The following is a 23,899-nucleotide window of genomic DNA, read 5'->3' as shown; positions in this document are numbered from 1 at the left end:
GAGGATTTTTGCAGTAGTTTCAGCATAAGAGATGTTTTTAAGATAAATAGCTTGAGAATAGTTGGGAAATCATGGTTATATTTGTAAGAAGAGTGGTTGGGATTTTCCTATTTTCTTTTTTCTTGTGATGCTCCTAATCATTTCCCTGTTGACATCTTCAGGCTGAAACCTGTGCTTTCACTTTCTAACTATTTTGTCCTATCTTTACCCACTATTTGAACTCTCTTTCCTGTCATTCATATTCTCTCCAGCCTAATTTATTTCTAAATCTTTTCAAATATCCACATATCACACCTATACAAAATCATCAACATTCATCATCTGTCTCCTTCTGCTGGGTCTGAGAGTGATTTTTAGAAGTAGGTCTTGTCTTTTGAATCAGCATGGTTAGACTTATTTCCTCTATTCACTCAAATGTTTATTGAGGCCAGTCATTTAATTACACAAGTGATATGTGCTATGAAGGAGAATTGGTTGCTAGGAGAGTATATAACGGAAAGAGCCTGGTCTATTTGGGTATTAGAGAAAGCTTCTTCCTTGGGGAAGTGATGTTTGAGTTGAGCTTTCATGAGTATATAGGAATTAAGTAGGGAGAGAGTTTATGTTGGGCAGTGGAGACAGGATGTATGGTCTGATGTGGGGAAAAAAATGATACTGAATTCTGGGACTGGGAGAAGAACATGGGGGGGTTTAGAGAGTACAGTGATTTCCTTATACCGTGTAGGCATAGTGAGCTGTTGCCTTGAGGCAGTTGTCTGGGGGCAGTGGATAACTAAAAAAGGTTGGGCCAATTTCCTCCCCATACCTAAGGAGAAAATAAGAAAGATGGGCAAAGGAAGACAACATAAAACACATGGTGAGCCCCTCCTTTGTTCTAGGGAGAGCACTGGAAGGTTTAAATTGTTTAGTTCACAGAATACCTGTAAGGCAAGTAATGATAGCCCTGTTGTACAGATGATGAAAACTGAGGCTCTGCTGTTTGGTAACACAGCACTGATAAGTTCTAGGACTTAAATCCAAAAGTGTGTTCACTCCAAAGATTTTACAGCTAAATCGTAAAAAAAGTGCTTCTGTGCACATACATATATACAAGATTTTATGTAGTATTTCAAGAGGTCATAGACAGCCAAAAGCTTGTTTTTGGACTCCATACTATGTGGCATTACTTTGTTCCCTTGAAAATAGTTTGTGGACATTGTTAATACTGATTCAAAATCAGTTTTATGATGTTAGTCACACTCTGTTTTTTTAAACAAAAATCTTTTTTTTTTTTATTTTAATACTATATACTATTTAACCCAGTGCTTTCAATGTATTATCAATTCAACATATGATAAAGTGAATTATTAATGAGATTGTTTACATTTTTTTCTTCATGCTATGTCTTGGGAGGCCAGTGTGTATTTTACTTTTTTTAATTTTTATTGTGCTTTAAGTGAAAGTTAACACGTCAAGTCAGTCGCTCGCACAAAAACTTACATACACCTTGCCACTTACTCCCAAATGCTCTCCCCCTAATGAGACAGCCTGCTCCCTCCCTCCACTCTCTCTTTTCGTGTCCATTTCACCAGCTTCTAACTCCCTCCACCTTTTCATCTCCCCTCCAGGCAGCACCATTTGTTAAAAAGATTTTCCCCATTTAACTGTTTTGGGGCCTTTGTCAAATACCAACTGCTCATATGTGGATGGATTTATGTTTGGATTCTCAATTCTGTTCCATTGGTCTATGTATCTGTTGTTGTACCAGTACCAGGCTGTTTTGACTACTGTGGTGTTGTAATAGGTTCTAAAATCAGGTGGAGTAAAGCCTCCCACTTTGTTCTTCTTTTTCAGTAATGCTTTACTTATCCGGGGCCTCTTTCCCTTCCATATGAAGTTGGTGATTTGTTTCTCTTCTCATTAGAGCATGTCACTGGAATTTGGATCGGAATTGCATTAAATGTATAGATCACTTTTGGTAGAATAGACATTTTTATAATGTTAAGTCTTCCGGTCCATGAGCAAGGTATGTTTTTCCACTTATGTAGGTCTCTCTTGGTTTCTAGCAGAAGTGTATTGTAGTTTTCTTTGTATAAGTCTTTTACCTCTCTGGTAAGATTTATTCCTAAGTATTTTATCTTCTTGGGGGCAACTGTAAATGGTATTGATTTGGTGATTTCCTCCTTGATGTTCTTTTTGTTGGTATAAAGGAACCCAACTGTTCGTATGTTTATCTTGTATCCCAGCATTCTGCTGAACTCTTCTATTAGTTTCAGTAGTTTCCTTGAGGATTCCATAGGGTTTTCTGTGTATAAGACCATGTCGTCTGCAAATAGAGATACTTTTACTTCTTCCTTGCCAATCTGGATGCCCTTTATTTCTTTGTCTAGCCTAATTGCTCTGGCTAGGACCTCCAGCACAGTGTTGAATAAGAGTGGCGATAAAGGGCATCCTTGTCTGGTTCCCGATCTCAATGGGAATGTTTTCAGGCTCTCTCCATTTAGGGTGATGTTGGCTGTTGGCTTTGTATAAATGCCCTTTATTATGTTGAGGAATTTTCCTTCTATTCCTATTTTGCTGAGAGTTTTTATCAGGAATGGGTGTTGAACTTCTTCAAATGCCTTTTCTGCATCAATTGATAAAATCGTGTGATTCTTGTCTGATTACATTAATTGTTTTTCTAATGTTGAACCATCCCTGCATACCTGGTATGAATCCCACTTGGTCATGGTGAATTATTTTTTTGATATGTTGTTGAATTCTATTGGCTAGAAGTTTGTTAAGGATTTTTACATCTAAGTTCATGAGAGATATGGGTCTGTAACTTTTTTTGTGTGTGGTGTATTTACCTGGTGTTGGTATCAGGGATATGGTGGCTTCATAGAATGAGTTTGGTAGTATTCCGTCCTTTCTGTGCTCTGAAATACCTTTAGTAGTAGTGGTGCTAACTCATCTTTGAAAGTTTGGTAGAACTCTGCAGTGAAGCTGTCCAGGACAGGGCTTTTTTTTTTTTTGTTGGGAGTTTTTTGATTACTTTTTCACTCTCTTCTTTTGTTATGGGTCTATTTAGTTGTTCTACCTCTGTGTTAGTTTAGGTAGGTAGTGTGTTTCTAGGAATTCATCCATTTCTTCTAGGTTTTCAAATTTGTTAGAGTACAATTTTTCATAGTAATCTAATATGATTCTTTTAATTTCAGTTGGGTCTGTGGTAATATCGCCCGTCTCATTTCTTATTTGGGTTATTTGCTTCCTCTTCTGTTTTTCTTTTGTCAGTTTGGCCAATGGTTTATCAATTTTGTTGATTTTTTTCAAAGAACCAGCTTTTAGTCTTGTTAATTCTTTCAATTGTTTTTCTGTTTTCTATTTCATTTAGTGCCCCTCCAGTTTTTACTGTTTGTTTTCTTCTGGTGCCTGAGTGTTTCTTCTGTTGCTCTCTTTCTATTTGTTCAAGTTGTGGGGGTAATTCTTTGATGTTGGCCCTTTCTTCCTTTTGGATGTGTGCATTTATTGATATAAATTGACCTCTGAGCTCTGCTTTCACTGTGTCCCAAAGGTTCTAATAGGAAGTGTTTTCATTCTCATTGGATTCCATGAATTTCTTTATTTCATTCTTAATGTCTTCTATAATCCAGTCTTTTTGAGCAGGGTATTGTTCAGTTTTCAAGTGTTTGATTTCTTTTCCCTGCTTTTTCTGTTATTGATTCCCACTTTTATGGCCTTGTGGTCAGAGAAGATGCTTTGTAATATTTCAGTGTTTCGGATTCTGCTAAGGCTTGCTTTATTGGCCTATTCTAGAGAATGTTCCATGTGCACTAGAAAAGAAAGTATAGGTGGTTGCTGTTGGTGGAGTGTTCTGTATATGTCTACAAGGTCAAGTTGGTTGATTATGGCATTTAGATCTTCTGTGTCTTTACTGAGCTGCTTTCTCGATGTCTTGTCCTTCACCGAAAGTGGTGTGTTGAAGTCTCCTACTACTATTGTGGAGCTGTCTATTTCACTTTTCAATGCTGATAGAGTTTGTTTTATGTATCTTGCAGCCCTGTCATTGGGTGCATCAATATTTAATATGGTTATATCTTCTTGGTATATTGTCCTTTTAATCATTATATAGTGTCCTTCCTTATCCTTTATGATGGATTTAACTTTAAAGTCTATTTTGTCAGAAATAAATATTGCCACTCCTGCTCTTTTTTGATTGTTGTTTCCTTGATATATTTTTTCCACCCTTTGAGTTTTAGTTTGTGTCTCTAAGTCTAAGGTGTGTCTCTTATAGGCAGCGTATAGACAGATCGTGTTTTTTAATCCATTCTGCCACCCTCTGTCTCTTTATTGGTGCATTTAGTCCATTTACATTCAGGGTAATTATGGATAGGTATGAATTTAGTGCTGTCATTTTGATGTCGTTTTTTGTGTGTGTTGACAGTTTCTTTTTCCCACTTAATTTTATGTGCTGAGTGGATTATCTATGTATATTGCCCTTTCCTTGTGTTCGTTGTTGATTTTGTTTCACTGAGTCTCTATTTTTTTCTTGTATTTTATTTTGATGAGTAGGATAGTTTGTCTCCTTATCATTTACCTCTGTTTTTCTAAATTTAAACCTAAGTTTTATTTCTTTGTATCACCGTATCTTCCTGTCCATATGGGAAGTGCATGAATACATTTCTTAGTCCGTCTTTATTGTTTTAATGTTGTCTTCTTTTATATAATAACATCGCTGTTACCCTGTTTTGAGCTCTTTTTTTTTAATCTTGCATTGTTTTTTGGATTTCCCTGTCTGGGTTGACTTCTGGTTGCTCTGCCCAGTGTTCTAGTCTTGGGTTGATACCTGATATTATTGATTTTCTAACCAAAGAACTCCCTGTAGTATTTCTTGTAGTTCTGGTTTGGTTTTTACGAATTCCCTAAACTTCTGTTTATCTGGAAATGTCCTAATTTCACCTTCATATTTAAGAGACAGTTTTGCTGGATATATGATTCTTGGCTGGCAATTTTTTTTCTTTAGTTTTTTAAATAAGTCATCCCATTGCCTTCTTGCCTGCATGGTTTCTGCCAAGTAGTCCAAGTTTATTCTTACTAGGGCTGTCCTTTGTAGGTGACTTTTCGTTTATCCCTAGCTGCTCTTAAAATTCTGTCTTTTTCTTTGGTTTTGGCAAGTTTGATTATAATATGTCTTGGTGACTTTCTTTTAAGATCTACCCTATGTGGAGTTCGATGAGGATCTTGAATAAATATCTTCTCACCTTTCATGATATCGGGGAAGCTTTCTGCCAACAAATCTTCGACAATTCTCTCTGTATTTTCTGTTATCCCTCCCTGTTTTGGTACTCCAATCACTCGTAGGTTATTTCTCTTGATAGAGTCCCACATGATTCTTAAGATTTCTTCTTTTTTTTAATTCTTGTATCTGATTTTTCTTCAAGTATATTAGTGCCAAGTGATGTATCTTCAAGTTCAGAAATTCTAGCTTCTACTTGCTCAGTTCTGCTCCTGACTTTCTGTTGAGGTGTCTACTTCTGTAATTTTATTGTTATCTTCTTAATTTCTAATTGCCGTCTATGGATTTTTTCAGCTTATTAAATTTTTCATTATATTCCTGAATAAATCTTTCTAATTTCTTCAGTTGCTATATCTGCGTGTTCCTTGGCTTGTTCTGCATATTGCCTCATTTCCTTTCTGATATCTTGAAGGGTTCTGTATATTAATCTTTTGTATTCTGGCTCTGGTAATTCCAGGAATGCACTTTCATCTAGAAGATCCCTGGATTCTTTGTTTTGAGAGCTTGTTGAGGTGATCATGGTCTGTTTCTTTATGTGACTTGATATGGACTGTTGTCTCTAAGCCATCTATAAGTTATTGTATTCGTTTATGCTTGCTTACTGTGTCGTAGCTTCTTGCTTTGTTTTGTTTTGGTATGCCCAAATGGGTTGCTTGAGTGAACTAGCTTGATTATTTTTGCCTTTGGAGTTCTGACGTTCTGTCCTCAGACAGCTAGAGCTGTTATCAGGTATATCAGTCTAGGAGTCCATTTGCTTTTCTTGTATGAATTCAGCTCAGGTGTCCAGGTAAGTGATCATCAAGTATGTGGTACAGGCTCTGTCCTACAGTCTTAGAGGGGCAGGGCTGATTGTTGTATGTACCGGTATCTGATTGCAGCAGGGGGTCACACTCTGAACAAGGCAGGGGGCTGAGAAGCAACCCCTGAGTGTCTCTGAGGAAAGCGCGTCCCTGTTCCCTAGAGCATGCAGGTGGGTGGATTCTGCAGATGGACCATGGGCACCTAGTGTTTTTGGTTGTAAGGACTGGGAGGTACCAGTTATCCTTGGACTACTGTCGTGGGTGGCTGGGTGACCTGAGTGGAGCTACCAGTCCTTAGGCCCTTGACGTGGGTAGGTGAGGACCCTGTTTAATAGGCAAAGCAATGTCAAACTTGGAACACCCACCTCTGCACCATACAGCTGAAATGGTTGGAGCCTGCCAGCAAGGGCCTATTCTCCTAAAATAGGCCCACACAGGTCCATGCAGAGGGGAAAGGTGCTCAAAGTCCATGGACAGTTTATGCCTGGACAGGAACCACTTCTGTCCTGAGCTCCCCCAGTTAGTGGAGCTGGCAAATGATCTTTTCCCCCATTTACAATTTTTTTCCTTCTCCAAGGCTGGGAGGATGGCTCTAGGTGCTCAACAGTGCCTATCTCAGGCCCAGAGAATTCAGCCGCTGAAGCCCGCTTGCGGGGGCGGGGGTATGGTAAAATATACGCAAGTACTTAGCTTTTGCGGAGAGCACTGTTCTCTTCTGGTTCTGGAGGTGTGAGTAGGCTGTGTGGCTGGCTGCTTCTCCCTGAGGAAACTGCAGCTGAAGGCTAGTACCAGCCTGCTGCCACCGCTCTGGGAATGGTGCCTGAGGGCTCCCCACGATTCAGGTTCAGTAACTCCTCTCCACTTCTGAACTGTCTCCGCCCACCCCCCCACCCGGTTTATTTTCTAAGCTTCCCTTTGATGCTCGGGGCTCCTACCTTGTCATAAATATGCTCGTTTCACTTTTTTTTTTCGGTCTTTGTTGTAAAGAGGGCTCGCTGAAAGCGTGTCTATTCTACCATCTTGGCTCCGCCTCTAAACCAAAATTCTTAATAAGCAACAGTGGACCTTAGCATAATAAAAGTGTCAGTTATTTTCTGCTCTTAAGCATCTTTACAATTTTTAGTTTTCCTTAATAAGCATGTTAACTTTTACAGGAGAAAAAAGGAAAGCAGAAGCTGTTGTTGCTTGTTTTAATATTGGGAGAGAGGGATCCCCACATAGTGGGTCTCTGTAGAGCTTTGCAAATCACTTAAAATGAACTGAAAGGCTACTTGACCACCTAAACTAAAATGTTATTCAAGTTAGAGGTATTACTATGTCTTTGAAAATAAAAAAAATTTTAAGCGTGAAAAGAAAACTACCATGCCTAAAGGTCTGAAAGCAGTTGTAAGTAGTCTGCACATATTTAACAATGATAGCTTCTTTGGAATATGAAAATAACAACCCAAGGGAACTACTTTGCAGAGAATGATAACTACTTAGATATTCTTATTTATTAGTTTTGTGCTTTTAGAAACAAATCTTGTTTTACATATATATGTTAAGTAAATATTTGTAGAAATATATGTAAATAGATCTGGCTGTTAGAACTGAATTTATGTCTTGTACAGTCTGATCCAAACTTGATTAGGGAGTATCTAATCCTAGTTGTGTGATATATGCTATGAATGATTTAAAAATAAACATGTGACTTCGTTTCTGTCCTTGATTAGTAAATGCTAATATATTGAAGGACTTTGTTCAAACAGATTATTAGAATTGACTATAGATTTGCAGTTACAACTACACTCTGTCTATCTTGTTAATTTTTCTTTCCTATATCCTGATCTGCAGGAATACTTTTTGTGGCTTCTATACCTATGTGGATTAATTTTTTTCTTTTTTCTTGAGTAATCCTTGAAGACTTTAGATTATTTTTTCAAATCAAGTATATTTACTGAATAGAAAGAGGCCTTAGATGTTATGTAGTTAGTATTTAAGAAACAAGTTTGATTTCTTATATTATTTAACGTTATAACATGAAGTCATACAGTATTAACTTTAAGTAGATTGTGTTAAAGATGCACATTGTAATTTGTAACACAACCACTAAAAAAAAGGAATCAAAGGGAAATACAAAAAACTTTCAGTTAACCTAAAAGAAGGCAGGAAAGAAGGAAAGGAACCAAAAACAGATACGAGAAATAGAAAACATATAGCAAAATAGTAGACTTAATTCTAATCATATCAAAAGTTCCATTAAGTGTAAGTGAACTAGTGAACTAAACATTTAATTAAACTGCAGACATGGCCAGAATAAAAAGAAAAATGCCATGAAGTCAATTCTTACCCATAGAGAGACCCAGTGTGTGTCACAGTAGAACTGTGTGCCATAGGAATTTCAGTAGCTGATTTTTCAGAAGTAAATTGCCAGGCCTTTCTTCCAAAGTTCCTCTGGATGGACACAAACCTTTTGGTGAGGAAGCAAATGTGTTAACCATTTGTACTACCCAGCAACTTCTATCTATAAGAAAAATACTTTTAAGTATAAAGACACAAATATGTCAAAAGTAAAAGGATGGAAAGAAGGTATACCACGTAAATGCTTATCGTTAGAAAACAAGTGACTTTATTAATAATGACAAAATAGACTTCAAAACAAGTCTATTACTAGAGATGAAAGACATTTTGTAATGATAAAAGGCTAATACATCAGTTATAAATGTGCAGGTGCCTTATAACAGAGCTTCAAAACTAAAGGATAGAGTAGATAATTCCACAATCATAGGTGGAGATTTTAACAGCTCTGTCTCAGTAACTGGTAGAGTTATACAAAATTCAGCAAGGCTCTAGAATAACTCTATCCAATAGAAATAGAATGCAAGCCACATATGCAAATTTAAATTTTCTAGTAGCCATATTTAAAAAAGTAAAAGAAATAGGTGAATTTAATTTTTCCTGGTTTTATGTAATTGCTTTTTTGTGTGTGGGTGGTAAATATATATAACAACAATTTGCTGGTTTTAAAATTTTTATTGTACTTTAGATGAAGTTTTACAGATCAAGCTAGTTTCTCATCAGACAGTACATACATCGTTGTATAATATTGGTTAACAACCCCACGACATGTCAACACTCTCCCTTCTCAATTTTGGGCTCCCTATTTTATTGCCAGCTTTCCTGTTCTCTCCTGACTTCCAGTCCCTGCCCCAGGGCTGGTGTGCCCCTTTAGTCTTGTTTTGTTCCATGGGCCTGTTCAGTCTTTGGCTGAAGGGTGAACCTCAGGAGTGACCTCATTACTGAGCTGAAAGGGTGTCCGGGAGCCATACTCTCAGGGTTTCTTCAGTCTCTGTAAGGCCAGCAAGTCTGGTCTTTCTTTTTGAGTTAGAATTTCATTCTACATTTTTCTCCAGCTCTGTTTGGGACTGTCTGTCGTGATCCTTGTCAGAGCAGTCAGTGGTGGTAGCCGGGCACCATCTAGTTGTACTGGACTCAGTCTGGTGGAGGCTGTGGTAGATATGGTAAATTTGCCATTTTTAAGTGTACAATTCAGTACCATTAATTTCATTCACCATATTGTGCTACCATCACTACTGTCCACTTTCAGATGTTTTTCTTGAGGTAGAATTTACTCCGTGGCAACAGGTTTGGTTGGTTATTTATTTTTTTTAACGGTAAATTTCATTTTAATGATATTTAATCTCTCATATCCAAAAATATCATCATTTAAACATGTAATTAATATTTAAAATATTAAGATATTTTACATTCCTTTTTTTACGTACTAAGTCTTCAAAATCCAGGGTGTGTTTTACACTTACAGCACCTCTCAATTTAGACAAGCCACATTTTAGGTGCTTAGTAGCCACATGTAGCTAGTGGCTGCCATATTGAACAGCAGAGATCCGGAAGATACTGCCAGCCACCTTCAACTGATTGCCATTTATAGAACACTATACTCAACAAGTGGAAAATATACGTTTGTTCAAGTGAGCGTGGAACTTTAACCAAAGCAAACCATATGCAAGGCCATAAATCAGTCTCAAATCAAAAGAATTGAAACATCACAATATGTTTTATGACCATGTCAGAATTAAATTAGAAATCAATAACAAGTTAACTAAAAAGCCCATATTTCTGGAAATTAAACAGTGTACAACTAAATAAGTTATAGGTCAATGAAGGGATCACGTGAAAAATTAGAAATTTCAAACTAAATGATAATGAAAATATAGTGTATCAAAATTTATAGCATGTACCTAAAGGCAATGCTTAGAGGGAAATTTATAACTTTATGTCGTTATATTAAGGAACCCTGTTAGCACAGTGGTTAAGAACTTAGCTGCTAACCAAAAGGTCGAACCCATCATCAACTCCATGGGAGAAAGATGTGGGAGTCTGCTTCCTTAAAGATTTACAGTCTTGGAAACCTTATAGGGCAGTTCCGCACTGTCCTACTATGAGTCAGAATCAACTCAACAACAACAGATTTGAGTTTTTTATTTTTATGGTTGTATTAAAAAGGAATAGAGGCTTAGAATTGGTAACCTAACTTTCCACCTTAAATTTCAAAAAGAAGGGCAAACTAACCCCAAAATAAGACAGCAGGAAGAAAATGATAAGAGCAGAAAAGGTCCCTGGGTGGCACACAGGATTTGTGTTCAACTACTAGTTGAAAGCAGCCCTGATGGTGCAGTGGTTAAGAGCTCAGCTGCTAACCAAAAGGTTGGTAGTTCGAATCTACCAGCTGCTCCTTGGAAACCCTATTGGGCAGTTCTAGTGTGTCCTATAGAGTCGTTATGAGTCAGAATCAACTCGACGGCAATGGTTTTTTTTTTTTCTAATTGAAAGGTTGGTGATTCAAACCCACCCCATCCAGGAATGCCTCAAAAGAAGGGCCTGTTGATCTGCTTCCATAAAGATTATAGCCAAGAAAACCCCGTGGAGCCCAGTTCTTCTCTGTAATAATGGGGTCACCATAAGTCAGAATAGACTAGACGGCAACGGATTTAAAACTGACAAACAGAAAATTAACATTGCAATGCAATATGCCTTCTTTTTGATAACTTTTACGAAATAACTTGTTAGCCTGTAATTAGCAATAAAATTAGTGAGGAAAAAAAATTTTAAGGAACTAATTTATAGGTCAGAGCAGAATTAAGTTTAGTAGTTAAAATGATTTTTATAATGGATACGTCAAGTTCCTTGAATTAACATTCACTTAAAGTTTTCTCATGTGCCTGCTTTGGAAAATAATTTAACCTGGTGATGAATATCTATAGACATGTTATGAAAACATTTTGAAGTTGAGAATTTGAACTTAGCCTTAAAATGGTAAATAGCTGTGTGTATCCCATTGTACCCAGGTATTCACTTTCAGGACAGTGGCATTTCAGATGAATCTGCGGAAATAATCGGCTCTCAGGAATTTGCATAATCTCATTGAACTGAAAAAAATGAACATTTAAATAATTTATCCCATTGTACCCAGGTATTCACTTTCAGGACAGTGGCATTTCAGATGAATCTGCGGAAATAATCGGCTCTCAGGAATTTGCATAATCTCATTGAACTGAAAAAAATGAACATTTAAATAAACATTGATTTTTCCCCCCCTCGTAGGTTTAGTGACAAGAAGGAAAGATTAAGCCTACTTAAGAGCAAGCAAGAAGAATTTCAAAAAGAGTGAGTTTTTTTTTTGTTTTACTTTTTATTTTGTGGGGATTATCTCTTCACCATTTGGTGTAATTCAGTGCTGTGGTATGCAGATAAATGAATTGCTAATTTATTGAGCATAGGGTAAAATCTCTTAAAGTGTGGGTGAGCCGGGAAGGAGCAGTGCACCTGGGAGAGATCCTCAAGTTTCTAGAAAATATCGGGATCGTACATGGTGCTTGGTACACAATAGGCACTCAGTGAATGCTTGAATGGATAAATCAAACCCATCGCCCTGATGCTGATATATGACAAATGGGTCCAGGAAAGTGGGCATGATTAGACTTAAATTAGTGGCGGTGACTCCTTTAGGACATTACTGCTTCCATTTACCTTTCTTTCTCCTGTGTCAGTGTTTTCCAAGTGTGGTCTGCAGATCATCTATGTCAGAATTAATTAACTGGAATAATAATGGGGTCATTTGGGATCACCAAGAGTCAGAATGAACCCAGCAGCAACTATCAACAACAGTGGTTAAAAATGCAGATTCTGGAAACCCTATCCTCAGATAGTCTGATTCAGTAGACTTGAAGTGAAGCCTGGGAATCTTAGTTTTTAAAAACAAGCACCCCTCTAAGATAATCATTAAACCTTAAACCAAAAATATCCCCTGAGGCCTTCTTGAAACCAAACAGTAGTTTAGCTTAATTAGTAAAGAATGTCTGCCCTGAGCACTGTGCTCTTTTAAGGCCTGTCTATATGGGATCAAACTGACAACAGCGACTCCAAAGATTAGATAGGAAACTCAGGGGGCAGTGGGTTTACGTTAATGGGGGAGGAATGATTGGGAAATGGAGGGGGAGGATGGTTGCGCAACTTGATTGTACTCAGTGTCCCTGAATTGTACATGTAGAAACTTTTGAATTGGTGTGCATTCTGCTATATATATTCTCAACAACAAAAACATTAATTAATTAAAAAAATAAAAAGGCATCCCTGATGAACCTCTCACCCCTTAGGTTTGAGAATTGCTGTCCTGTAGAACCTTCTGCCCCAAACTGATGCAGTGCTCGTCTCCAGACACACCCAGGTGTTTGTCTTTGTTCACAGTTTCTCTCCCCGAGTGCTTTTCCTCTTCTCTGCAAATCCTGCTCATCTCTCGTGGCTCTTCAGGGGTTGTCTCCAGTGAAGTGCTCCCACACCGTGCCACCATGGAGTTTTCACCCTCTCTGCTGTCTGTGCTAACACATGTGCCACGGGTCCCGCAAAGTGTGATTTGAGCTTCGCAAGAGAGTCTGCAGTAGTTAGATAAACACATTCTCAGCGGATTACGTTCTAAAACATCCTGCATTAGAGAAATCCACTTGAATTTATTTAACTCAGAAATGTCTCTACTATTTGATCACAGAAACTTTGTTTTTTCCCATAAACGCTTCATTCCATGCAACAGATTTTCATATATGCTGATTTATGCCATTTATTTGGCACCTAATCATAGAATTTTGGATCATGAGTTGTCTTGTGACTGTCATTAATAATGACTGATGGAAATTATTGATTATGAATGCAGACGAAGGCTCTGAGTGTTGTGGAAGTTCACTGTGGACATTTGTAGAAAGGAACCGGCCAGTGTTGGGAATGCAAAAGGAAGGAGGTAAAAAAAACTGCGGAGAACAGGGAATTTGGAAAGTGTTCTGAGTGCTAATTCCCACCTTGGTATTTCTAACACTTTCTACGAATTGATTACAAAATCATTTTTAAGAGCTTATTTTCTTTTCTCTCTCCTTACAGAGTATTAAAGGCTATGGAAGGAAAATGGATAACAGATCAGCTGGTGAGTAGTAAGCGATATTTCAATTAGCAGCCTTTGTAGTTGTGGCCCCACCACTTCCCGTCAGCTCGTTGTGCTGTGGTGGCTTGCGTGTTGCTGTGATGCTGAATGAGAAGGACTCAGGCCAGCAATCGCTTTTTCTTTTTTCACTTCTCTGATGTTTAATTTTTTTTCCTGCAACAAGAAGCATTACTTACAATTTTTTAAAGTGAAAAAGTCTCATTGCTGGTCTATCAGTTCTTCTGAATCTGTTTTTCAGTATCTTTCTGACTCCACTGGAGAGTTTATAGAGTTTTGCCCACTGTAACATCCCTGTAATCTATTCTGTATCTTGTACCATCACACTGTTTAGACAAGTGTAGAACATTGTCAACATCCGAACATAAGTTTTGAACTTGTAATTATCCACATTTATGGAGATGTTGGAGGCATTGTAGAATAAATCAGGCTAGGTCCCGTTTTTGCTGCCCCTTTATTCGCTTTGGGGAAAGCTCTGCGTAGATCCTGGTGACGTGAAGAGGCAATTTCACGTTCCAGAGAATTTCTGAGGCTTTTCAGGAAGTCTTACTTGAGCTACGTACTTTTTTTAAAAACTGTTTTTATTATAGTTTTTATTACTTTTCAAGTAATATTTGCCTACTATGTAAGAGAAATAATATAACGATGGCAGCAGTCCCCTGAGCAGCCAGCACTAATGGCTTAGAGCGGCACTTCGGTAGAACTTGGTACAGTGGTGCAGACGTTCTCTGCGTGTGCTGTCCAGTGTGGTGTCCGTAGCCCCACATGACTTGGAACCCTCGGCATGTGGCTAGTGTGAGTAGAGAACTGAATTTTTAGTTTTATGTAATTTTAATTGGCTAGTAGCTAATATAGGACAGAGCAGGCTTAGGGAATATCTTTCAGCAGTCTTCTCTGTGCTCATTGACACGTATGCAGGAACTATGTGAATTTCTCTTGCTCTCTTAATTTCCTAGCAACTTCTGCAATGAACTAGAATAACATTGAGTTTTCTTTTTCTTAATCTGCTGTAGCACTTAAAGCTATGACAGATAGATTGGTCTTCATTATGTTTTCGGAGATGTACCTGAAAATAAGTAGTGATCCAGGGTAAACAGAGCGTGTTAATTATCAGGTTACAACCTTTGTGATGTTTGTTGTACACTTTGTTCCAGAGATGGAAAATAATGTCCTGCAAGATGAGGATTGAACAGCTGAAGCAGACAATATGTAAAGGAAATGAAGAAATGAAGAAAAGTAAGTAATCTCCACTCCATCCAGGCCTAAGAAAAGAAGCCCTGGTAGTGCAGACAGTTAAATGCTCGGCTGCTAACCGAAAGGCTGCAGTTTGAACCCCCCAGTGACTGCCTGGGAGAAAGCCCTGACGACGTGCTTCCGTAGAGATTACAGCCAAGACAAGCCGATGGGGCAGTGCTCTGTCACATGGGGCCGATTTGAGCTGAAATAGACTCAACAGCACACAACAACAATGAGCCCTAATAAAGGGCTCCTGTGAAATTTCAGAGGATTAATAAGCTAGAGATGCAGGGAGAGAGTGAAGGAGAGAGGAGGAACGAGGAGAGACAAGAACAGCTTGGAATACTTTACTTGCTGCTTGCCTTCTTTTCTTCGTAATTATTTGCATGAGGAATTTTTTTTTTTTTAATAAATACTATCCCTTAATTTAAAAAGTTAAGGAATCTATGTGTTTCCATTTGCCTTAGTTTACACATGCAAAAAACTTAACACCCATTTGTTTTAATCAGCTCACGTCAGAAGCACGGAATATTGGCCTTTTCTCCCTTAGTGAGTGTCCTACATTTTTTTAACCTGTATTCATTTTACATTATATATACACTTCATACTTTATCATAGGTAGTTGTCAGACTTTAAGGCATGGTCCTCTTAATAATCCTATGTCCTTAGGAATACTCCATGTGTTTCTGAGGATCAGTGTTTAGAGTTTTGAATGGGTCACCTGCATACATTGTGTGTCCCTTTCCTGTTTACCTACCGCTTTCAGGAGCATGTGTTTATAGGAGGATGTGGCGGTGTGAAAGTTTCCTTTGAAAATGTTTGTCCTAATAAAGGCTGTGCAAAGTTTCACAGGATTAATAAGCTGGGGGGAAGGGGTTGGGTGAGGTGGGCAGTATAGTGAACAGGTGCTCAGAACTACAGACAACGGATTACCTACTGAGTTTTACATGGTTTCGGTAGCAGCGTGACAGCTTGACATCCAGCGCTGGTCCACTCTCTTTCCTATCCGCCCGTGATGTTCAGACCAGAGGTTTGCCACCAGGCATCAGTAAACCTCCTGAAATTGCTGAATTTACTGAGCTTGCACATTTTTCTCATGAGCAAGTTTAAAGCTTTGATCACCTTCTTTTAAGAAGTTTCTAATGCCCAAAATCAAAAACAACTGCAGAAAATAAAAAACGTGGGTCTAAACCTGAGGACCCTATAACAGTGGTTTTCGCCCCTAGCAAAGCATCAGAGTCGCCTGATGGCCTTTTTAAAGTCTAGAGAGAATCCTGGATCCACTTTGGACTTAGGAAATTAAAATGTCATGGACGAGGACTACAATCAGTGCTTCTCAAACTATCTGTAGTGAAGGACCGGTTTTCCCCCCTTTTTAATTTCCAATCTGTCATAAACTGATACTTTTGTAAAATACGATAAAAATTAATTATTAGAAGAATGATCCAACACTTGGATGTCAGTGCAGTGTCAAATTGCTGTTAAGTTTCTCAACACTTATTTTGTATTTCTTCTGTTGTTGCAAGCTGTGGGCCCAGATCCATAGGCCACACTTTGAGTAGCACCGGTCTAGGTGGTTCTGATGGCCTGCAAGGGCTGGGAACCACTGTTCTTTACAGATAGCCTAGTTCCCACCTTCTAGACCAAGAGTCACAAAATTTTGCAAACAATTTTAAGGGAGTTGGTGGGTTCCATAAGTGATGCATGGCCCCAAGCCCACGAATTAAGAGCTTCCTACCCAAGTCTGTCTTGATTTTTTTTTTTTTAATAAATATTTTACTTTTTAAAAAAATTTATTTGTTGTGCCTTAGGTGAAAGTTTACAAAGCAAGTCAGTCTTTCATAGAAAAAGTTATACACACCTTCCTGTGTACTCCCAGCTGCTCTCCCCTTAATGAGACAGCACATTCCTCCTCTCCACCCTGTATTCACCATGTCCGTTCAGCGAGCTCCTGTCCCCTTCTTCCTTCTCATCTCGCCGCCAGACAGGAGTCGCCCACGTAGTCTCATGTGTCTGCTTGAGCCACGAAGTTCACTCCTCACCAGCATCATTGACTATCTTATAGTCCAGGCCAATCCCTGTCTGCAGAATTGGTTTTAGGAATGGTTCCAGTCTTGGGCTATCAAAGGGTCTGGGGACCATGTTGATTTTTTTTTTTCCTTGATTTGGAAACATCATGTACATTCAGAGAAGGGTACAAATTAGAAGTTGTTGCACCTGATGAATTATTCCTCCAGAATCTTTTAAGATTTCATAATATAGGTATGTATGGTACAGTATAATACAGATACATTATACAGCATAGGTAGGTTTGGAAATCCTGGTGGCATAGTGGTTAAATGCTATGGCTGCCAACCAAGAGGCTGGCAGTTTGAATCTACCAGGTGCTCCTTGGGAACCCTATGGGGGAGTTGTACTCTGTCCTGTCAGGTCGCTATGAGTCGGAATCAACTTGACGGCAACAGGTTTGGTTTTTTTAGGTAGGGCAGTTAGTTTCAGAGTTGATTCGATCCATGCTGCAGTCAGAGTTACTGGTGATTTTCAGGACGCAGGAGTAGATTACAGCAATAGCATCTGAATGTTTTTGCATTTAGAGGGGTGGGATGCATGGAGAGAAAAAGGTAAACTCTGAGTGCTGAGTCTGCACTAGGTGCTGAGTGGGTATCTGTGATGATTTCCTGCCACCCGTACAACATGAGGGCTCATAGTATTAAATTTGAAATTGTCCTAAAAAAATTTGACTGCCAAATAACTCAAGACATAGCTAGACACAGGCACAGATTACGCAATAAGCAAGGTTACTTGTGCTTACCTACTAATCTGTAGTGCACAATTTCACCTGTTTTTTGAAATAGTGAGGATGTGGTGAAACCCATGTGAAATTGTGCACTACGGATTAGTAAGGAAACACCATTAAGCCTGCGTACCTTGCTTACTAGTTAATATGTTTACTGGCTAATTTGCTTACTCGTTTATCTAGCCTAGATAGATTCATTTGAGTACTTACAGAGAACTCAGTAAAGATCATGAAAATGAATGAGCTTGCTGGAAAGTGTGTGATGGAACCATGTAACTTAACCTTTAGGACAGTCACAATGAGCAGGGATGATAAAAGGATGCATCTAAAGAGAAAACTGTAAGAACTCTTTTGCCCACAACTAAACACCTAGGTTCGGTGGTCCTCAGTAAAAGGGTGGCTTCAGTCCACAGGCGTTTTATTAGATGCCTGTTATATTCTAGGCAGAAGACAAAGTTTTGGTTGGGCCTGATAAAAAGAACCAAGGATATGTGCTATAGGAGGGGTAAAGACATTGCCATATAGTTCCAAGGAGCAAGAAGTCTGGGAAGCATTTATGGAGGGGATCATGGCTGAATAAGTAAAATTTGGACATTGGGAAATTAGGGGCAAATAGAAAGCATTCTTGGAGAGATGTTGATTTGAAAAACTATATAAGGATGACTGTTTAGGGAATGTTGACTGGTCCAGCATCTATCCATCCATCTAGAGTTTATTTAAGTATTTCTACTTTGTAAAAAAGGATTTGAAGCATCTAGTAATAGAGTAAGGCTAGAGTGAAGAGTGTACAGAAGGGAACTGTAGAATATATATCAGTTTGGGGGTGGTCTTGAGGCTAAGAAGTTTGGTTTGTGTTTGATGAGCAATGGATAACCGCTAAGCATTTGAGCCGTAGCTTATGAAGACTGGGCCAGCAGAGGAAGGCATGGAGGCTTGGAATGGAGCCAAGCTGGAAACAGGTAGGGTCTTGGTGAACGTTAACTAGGATTGTGATAGTGGGAATGAAAAGTCTAAGTATAAAGAAGTGTAGACCTGCTGATGGAATTGACCATCAAAGAGTTGATTTAGAAGGGACAGTTCAAAAATAATGATGACGTAGAGAAGCCTAAAATGACAGGAGGAGGTGTCCTGGAAGAATAACGAGCTTGGTTTCTAAGTAGTTCCTAGGAGCCCTGGTGATTTAGTGGGTAAGTGCTTGGCTGCTAACCGAAAGGTTGGTGGTTTAAGCCAAGCAGCTGCTCTGTGGGAGGAAGCTGTGGCAGTCTACTTCCATGAAGATGACAGCATTGGAAACCCCATGGGGCAGGTCTGCTCTGGGTCGCAGTGAGTTAGAATCAAGTCCATGGCAGCAGGTTTGGTTTGGTTTTTTTGTTTGTTTTTAAGTGGTTCCTAGGTGTCTGTCGAGGTTTTACAACTTGGTTTTGCTATCCTAGCTAAGTTTTGTTACAACCCAACAACCCCAGCAGATCTTAGGTTCCAGAACCTGAGGAACTTCCACAGAAAGGACACACATCTGACAGGACACATGTAGGTCTCCTTCCTGGTTGTGTGGCCAGGCTTTTGTTCACTTGCAGTGCTTAACGTGCTGAGTGTGTAATAGGTGCTCACCCGATAAGTGCTCCCACCTGCTGGCTGCTGCTGCGCTTGACTAACTTTTCAGAGCCCTTGGTCTCTTGTTGCTCATCCTTTTTTGGTGCATGACCACATGCCGTGAGATTATCCCGGGGCTTCTGATTGTAACCCAAGACACACCTAAGAGGTTTCTAGGGAAATCAGACAGCCAGTGAGTTTTTCAACCTTGAGTTAGATACCTGCCCTGCCTACCATGACTTTCTTTGCGGCTTACAGTAAGAAAGTCAGGTACTTCTATGCTTAACTGAAACTCAGCGGTCACTGAGTGACTCCTTTTATCAGTGATGATTACTGAGTGAGATCCAGAGTCTTTGTGGAGGTGGTTCCCTTGGCTTTATGTATAATCACTTGAGCTAAACTCTGAACATTTCTACTTAATGAACTAGTGATCTAGTTTTATTGAGGTTTTGCTTTCCATTTAGACTGTAGGAGAGGCACGTATGCTTGTGGGATGGGGTTCTCCAGTACCCAAGAACCACTTGTTCAGTGTGATTTATGTATTTTAGATTCTGAAGGCCTTCTCAAAACCAAGGAAAAGAACCAGAAGCTTTACAGCCGAGCACAACGGCATCAAGAGAAAAAAGAGAAGATTCAGAGGCACAATCGCAAACTTGGTGACCTGGTAGAGAAAAAAACCATTGACTTAAGAAGTCATTATGAGCGTCTGGCAAATCTCCGGCGAGCTCATATATTAGAGCTCACCTCTGTCATTTTTCCAATCGAGGAAGTAAAGACGGGTGTGAGGTACAGTAAGCAAACCTTTCCATTCAGAATAGATCAAGTTCCAAGTGGTGTTTTCACATATGCCAGCATCTCGTTTATTGAGCTTCATTCTGGAGTTGTTTTCCTGGTAATGAAACTGAAGTCTTATCTGCTTCAGCAAACAGTACACGCTGCACGAAATTGGGGCGCAGCTGCGGTGAAGGGCGGGGGCTCTCAGAGGCGTGGGGTGAGGCTCAGGCTTGTGTACTCTTACTCAGTTTCCAGTAAGGGGCTGACACACACTCCTGGAAAAGCGGGATAACCCAAAACTTGGTGTTAAGACAGCCAGAGGTTGGCGGGGAGAGCTGGCCACAAAAGAGACATGTCAAATTAAATTCTGGTGGGTCAGAGGTTTAAATGTTACAGCACATTACAGTAGACAAAGCGTGACGCAGAGTTCCAGATTAAAGATATTAAGGAGACCAACAGCTAAATGCAATCTGTGATACTGGATTGAATCTTGGACCCCACAAAGGACATTTGCGGGACAATTGGAGAAATTCGAATGAGGTCTGTAGATGAGTTAATCGTATTGTAGCAGTGTCAGTTACCTGATTTTGATCATTGTATGCTCCTGAATCAATAATTTGGGGAAGTTGGGTGAAGTGTATACAGGAAAACTTTGTATTGTTCTTATGATTTTTTTTTTTTTGTAAAGCTGAAATTATTTTTAAAAATGGAAATTAAAAAGGAAACGAATATGTATAACAAACATACTAGGAAAAAAAAAACACAGAGAAAAACATTGTCCTCCATACCTTGATAATTTAATCTTAATCTCATGCCATATGTACTTTTTTGTTTTTAAATGCAAGTGGTTTTGAAGTTATTCCTAAAATAAGATTTGTTTGTTTGCATTTCTCTAAACTTCCGTGAGTGGGAGGAAGGAGACATAGAGGTACAGCTGCTTGGTAGAATTGGCCATAATAGCCCTGTTTTCTGGCTTTTTGGTGACAGCTAGTAGGAATAATCTCACACGTATGTTGTGGCAGAAGGGAAAAGTGTGAGGACCATTGGCCAAGAGGACAGAATTTAAACCTAGCGCAGCACAGAAGGCCCTTCCAGTCTGCCTGCTTTTCTAGCACTGTCTCCTGGCACTTCCCTTGTGCGTCCTGTACACCAACTGCATAGACATCTCTGTTCCCCAGGCACGCTGTGCAACTCCCCCTCCATGCATCTGTGCCTGCTCTCACATCTTGTGGTGAATTCCTCTTCCACCCTTTAGGCCGGTAGTTCTCACAGTATGGTCCCTGGACCTCTGCAGGTGCCCAACACCCTCTTGGGGTATGTGCAGTCAAAACGATTTTTATAATAATTATATCGTTAGGTGTCATGGAGTCGATTCCAACTCATAGCGACCTCATGTGACAGAGTGGAACTACCCTATAGGTTTTTCTTGGCTGTAATCTTTGGGGAAGCAGATTGCCAAGTCTTTCTCCCCTGGAGTGGAACCAGTGGGTGGGTTCAAACCGCCAAGCTCTTGGTTAACAGCTGAGTGCTTAACTGTTTGCACCACCAGGGCTCCTAATTTTTCCACGTTCACTGTGTTGACATTTGCACTGGTGGCTCCAAAGCCCTGGTGTGGGTAAGACCTCTGACTGGCCTTGACACAGATCACGGCAGTGGCACCCAGCTGCAGTGTGGTCACTGTGCCTTCACCACCACACACTTGCAGTTTAAAAAAAAAAAAGTTTCAGTTAAAATTGTTTTTGATAAAACAGTAAAAATTATTAATTTTCTTAAATCTTAATCCTTGAGTACACATCTTTTTAATGTTCTGTGCAATGAAATGGGAAGTATGCATGAAGCACTTGAGCTGCAGACTGAGGTACTGTCGCTGGCTTATGGAAAAGTACTTGAGTGACTGGTTTGCAAGCTGAAGTAGCTGCTTTTTTCATGGAACACTATTTTTACTTGAAAGAATAACGGGCTGACTTGAGTAGAGATTTGCAAAAATGTAAAACAATGCTGTTTTTTCACTCATTTTTTTGTTTGGGAAAATATCAATTTTTTCATAAAAATTTGCTGTGTTAACATATAATAGATTTTTTTGAATGATGTAATAAATATTTAATTTTCTCAGGTTTAACTTTTAATATAGCATACATCACATATAAGCAAAAGCTCTTTGGTCCTCAAAAAATTAAGTATACAGAGGGGTCATGAGACCAAATAGTTTGAGAACCTAATTGGTTTGGTCACTAACTCAGAGTGTGCCATCTTTCTCACCCTTTTGTGTTCTTCTGTGCCTTCCTCATCTCTGATAGCAATTATCTACATTCCAGTTAAGTTCCTGTGCTCATATGTAACTTTCAGTGGGTATCTGGCAAGTACATTGCATGCCCATTAAAACCCAGGCTCCTGAAATCCCTGTGTGTATTCTGATTTCTAGAGATCCTGCGGATGTGTCTTCAGAGAGTGACAGTGCCATGACCTCCAGCACCGTGAGCAAGCTTGCCGAAGCCCGCAGGACAACTTACCTCTCAGGGAGATGGGTCTGTGATGATCACAATGGAGACACCAGCATTAGCATTACAGGGCCTTGGATTAGCCTCCCTAACAATGGGGACTACTCTGCCTATTACAGTTGGGTAGAAGAGAAGAAAACAACACAGGGGCCTGGTGAGAAGCACAGTGCTCTTTGAAAACATATGTAATTTATATATATAAATTGAGGTAAAATTCACATAGCATAAAATTAATCATCAGTGGCACTGAGTACATTCACAGTGTTATGCAACCATCACCCCTCCAGTTCCTGAACATTTTCGCCACCAAAGGAAACCCTGTTCCCACAAAGCAGCCACCCCCCCTTCACCCCACTCACCATCACCTGGTGACCACCCATCTACTTTCTGTCTCTCTGGATTTACCTATCCTGGAAATTTAATATAAACGGAATCATACAATGTGTGGTCTTTTGTGGCCAGCTTCTTTCACTTGTCATGGCTTCAAGGTTCATCCATGTTCATCCGTAGCATATAGTAGAACTTGATTCCTTTTTATGGCTGAATAATATTCCATTATATGGCTGTATCACATTTTATTTATCCATTCATTAGTTGGTAGACTAAAAACATGTTTTTTTTTCCAAATTTTGTTTATTTTGTTGTTGAGAATATACGCAGCAAAGTGTACACCAATTCAACAATTTCTATGTGTACAGTTTAGTGACATTGATTACATTCTTTGAGTTGTGTAACTGTTCTCACTCTCCTTTTCTGAGTTGTTCTTCCCTCGTTAACGTAAACTCACTGCCCCCTAAGGCTCCTGTCTCAACTTTCAAGTTGCTGTTGTCAGTTTGACCTCATGTAGATAGTTTTTAAAAGAGCATAATGCTCAGGGCAGGCCTTTTTTACTAGTTACGCTAAACTACTTTTCGGTTTTAAGATGAATTTAGGAGAAGGTTTAAAAGATTTTCTCAGGGCATTAGTTTTAGGGGTTCATCTACCTTGCATGGCTCTAGAAATGTAGAGTCCCTGAGAATCTGAAATTCTGTTCTGCATTTTCCCCCTTAGATTGAGATTCTTCTATGTAATCTGATCAAAATGTTCACTAATGGCAGCCGGGCCCTATGTAGTTCTTCTGGTCTCATGACAAAGGAGGCAGTTGTTCATGGAGGCAATTCCATGTCTCTCTCCTATTCCTGACTCTCCTTCCTCTGTTGCCCCAGGTGAACTTAGGAAAAATTGTGCCTAAAACGTGCCTTTTTGATATTTTGCCTTGTGGGGGTCATTATTGCTTTATTTATATAAAAAAACCTCACTATCCAAAGAAGTGTATTTAGCGTGTTGAATCTCTATTTTATAACTTTATAAAGAGTTTGTTTTAGCAATTCTAAATGGGAGATCGAAGTAGCCCAATAGAAAAACCCTTAAAACTCTTGCCATTTCTCTTTGTTGGAGAAGGATCATTTATGTAGTCATTTGGCAAAT

The 23,899-nt window shown here is 39.3% G+C and overlaps 1 protein-coding gene across 1 annotated transcript in view; it reads left to right on the top strand.

Moving 5' to 3' along the window:
* Positions 1 to 23,899, top strand: part of ATG14 (autophagy related 14) — a 55,997-nt gene that overhangs the window by 19,276 nt on the left and 12,822 nt on the right. Inside the window, exons 2-6 of the mRNA XM_049899279.1 lie at positions 11,656 to 11,718; positions 13,480 to 13,522; positions 14,692 to 14,773; positions 19,709 to 19,946; positions 22,357 to 22,586. Coding sequence (XP_049755236.1) covers positions 11,656 to 11,718; positions 13,480 to 13,522; positions 14,692 to 14,773; positions 19,709 to 19,946; positions 22,357 to 22,586 — 656 coding nt within the window. The remainder of the gene's footprint in view (positions 1 to 11,655; positions 11,719 to 13,479; positions 13,523 to 14,691; positions 14,774 to 19,708; positions 19,947 to 22,356; positions 22,587 to 23,899) is intronic.

This window comes from Elephas maximus, chromosome 10, assembly GCF_024166365.1.
Source record: "Elephas maximus indicus isolate mEleMax1 chromosome 10, mEleMax1 primary haplotype, whole genome shotgun sequence".
Classification (NCBI taxonomy): domain Eukaryota; kingdom Metazoa; phylum Chordata; class Mammalia; order Proboscidea; family Elephantidae; genus Elephas; species Elephas maximus.
This window is presented reverse-complemented; position numbering and strand designations above follow the sequence as displayed.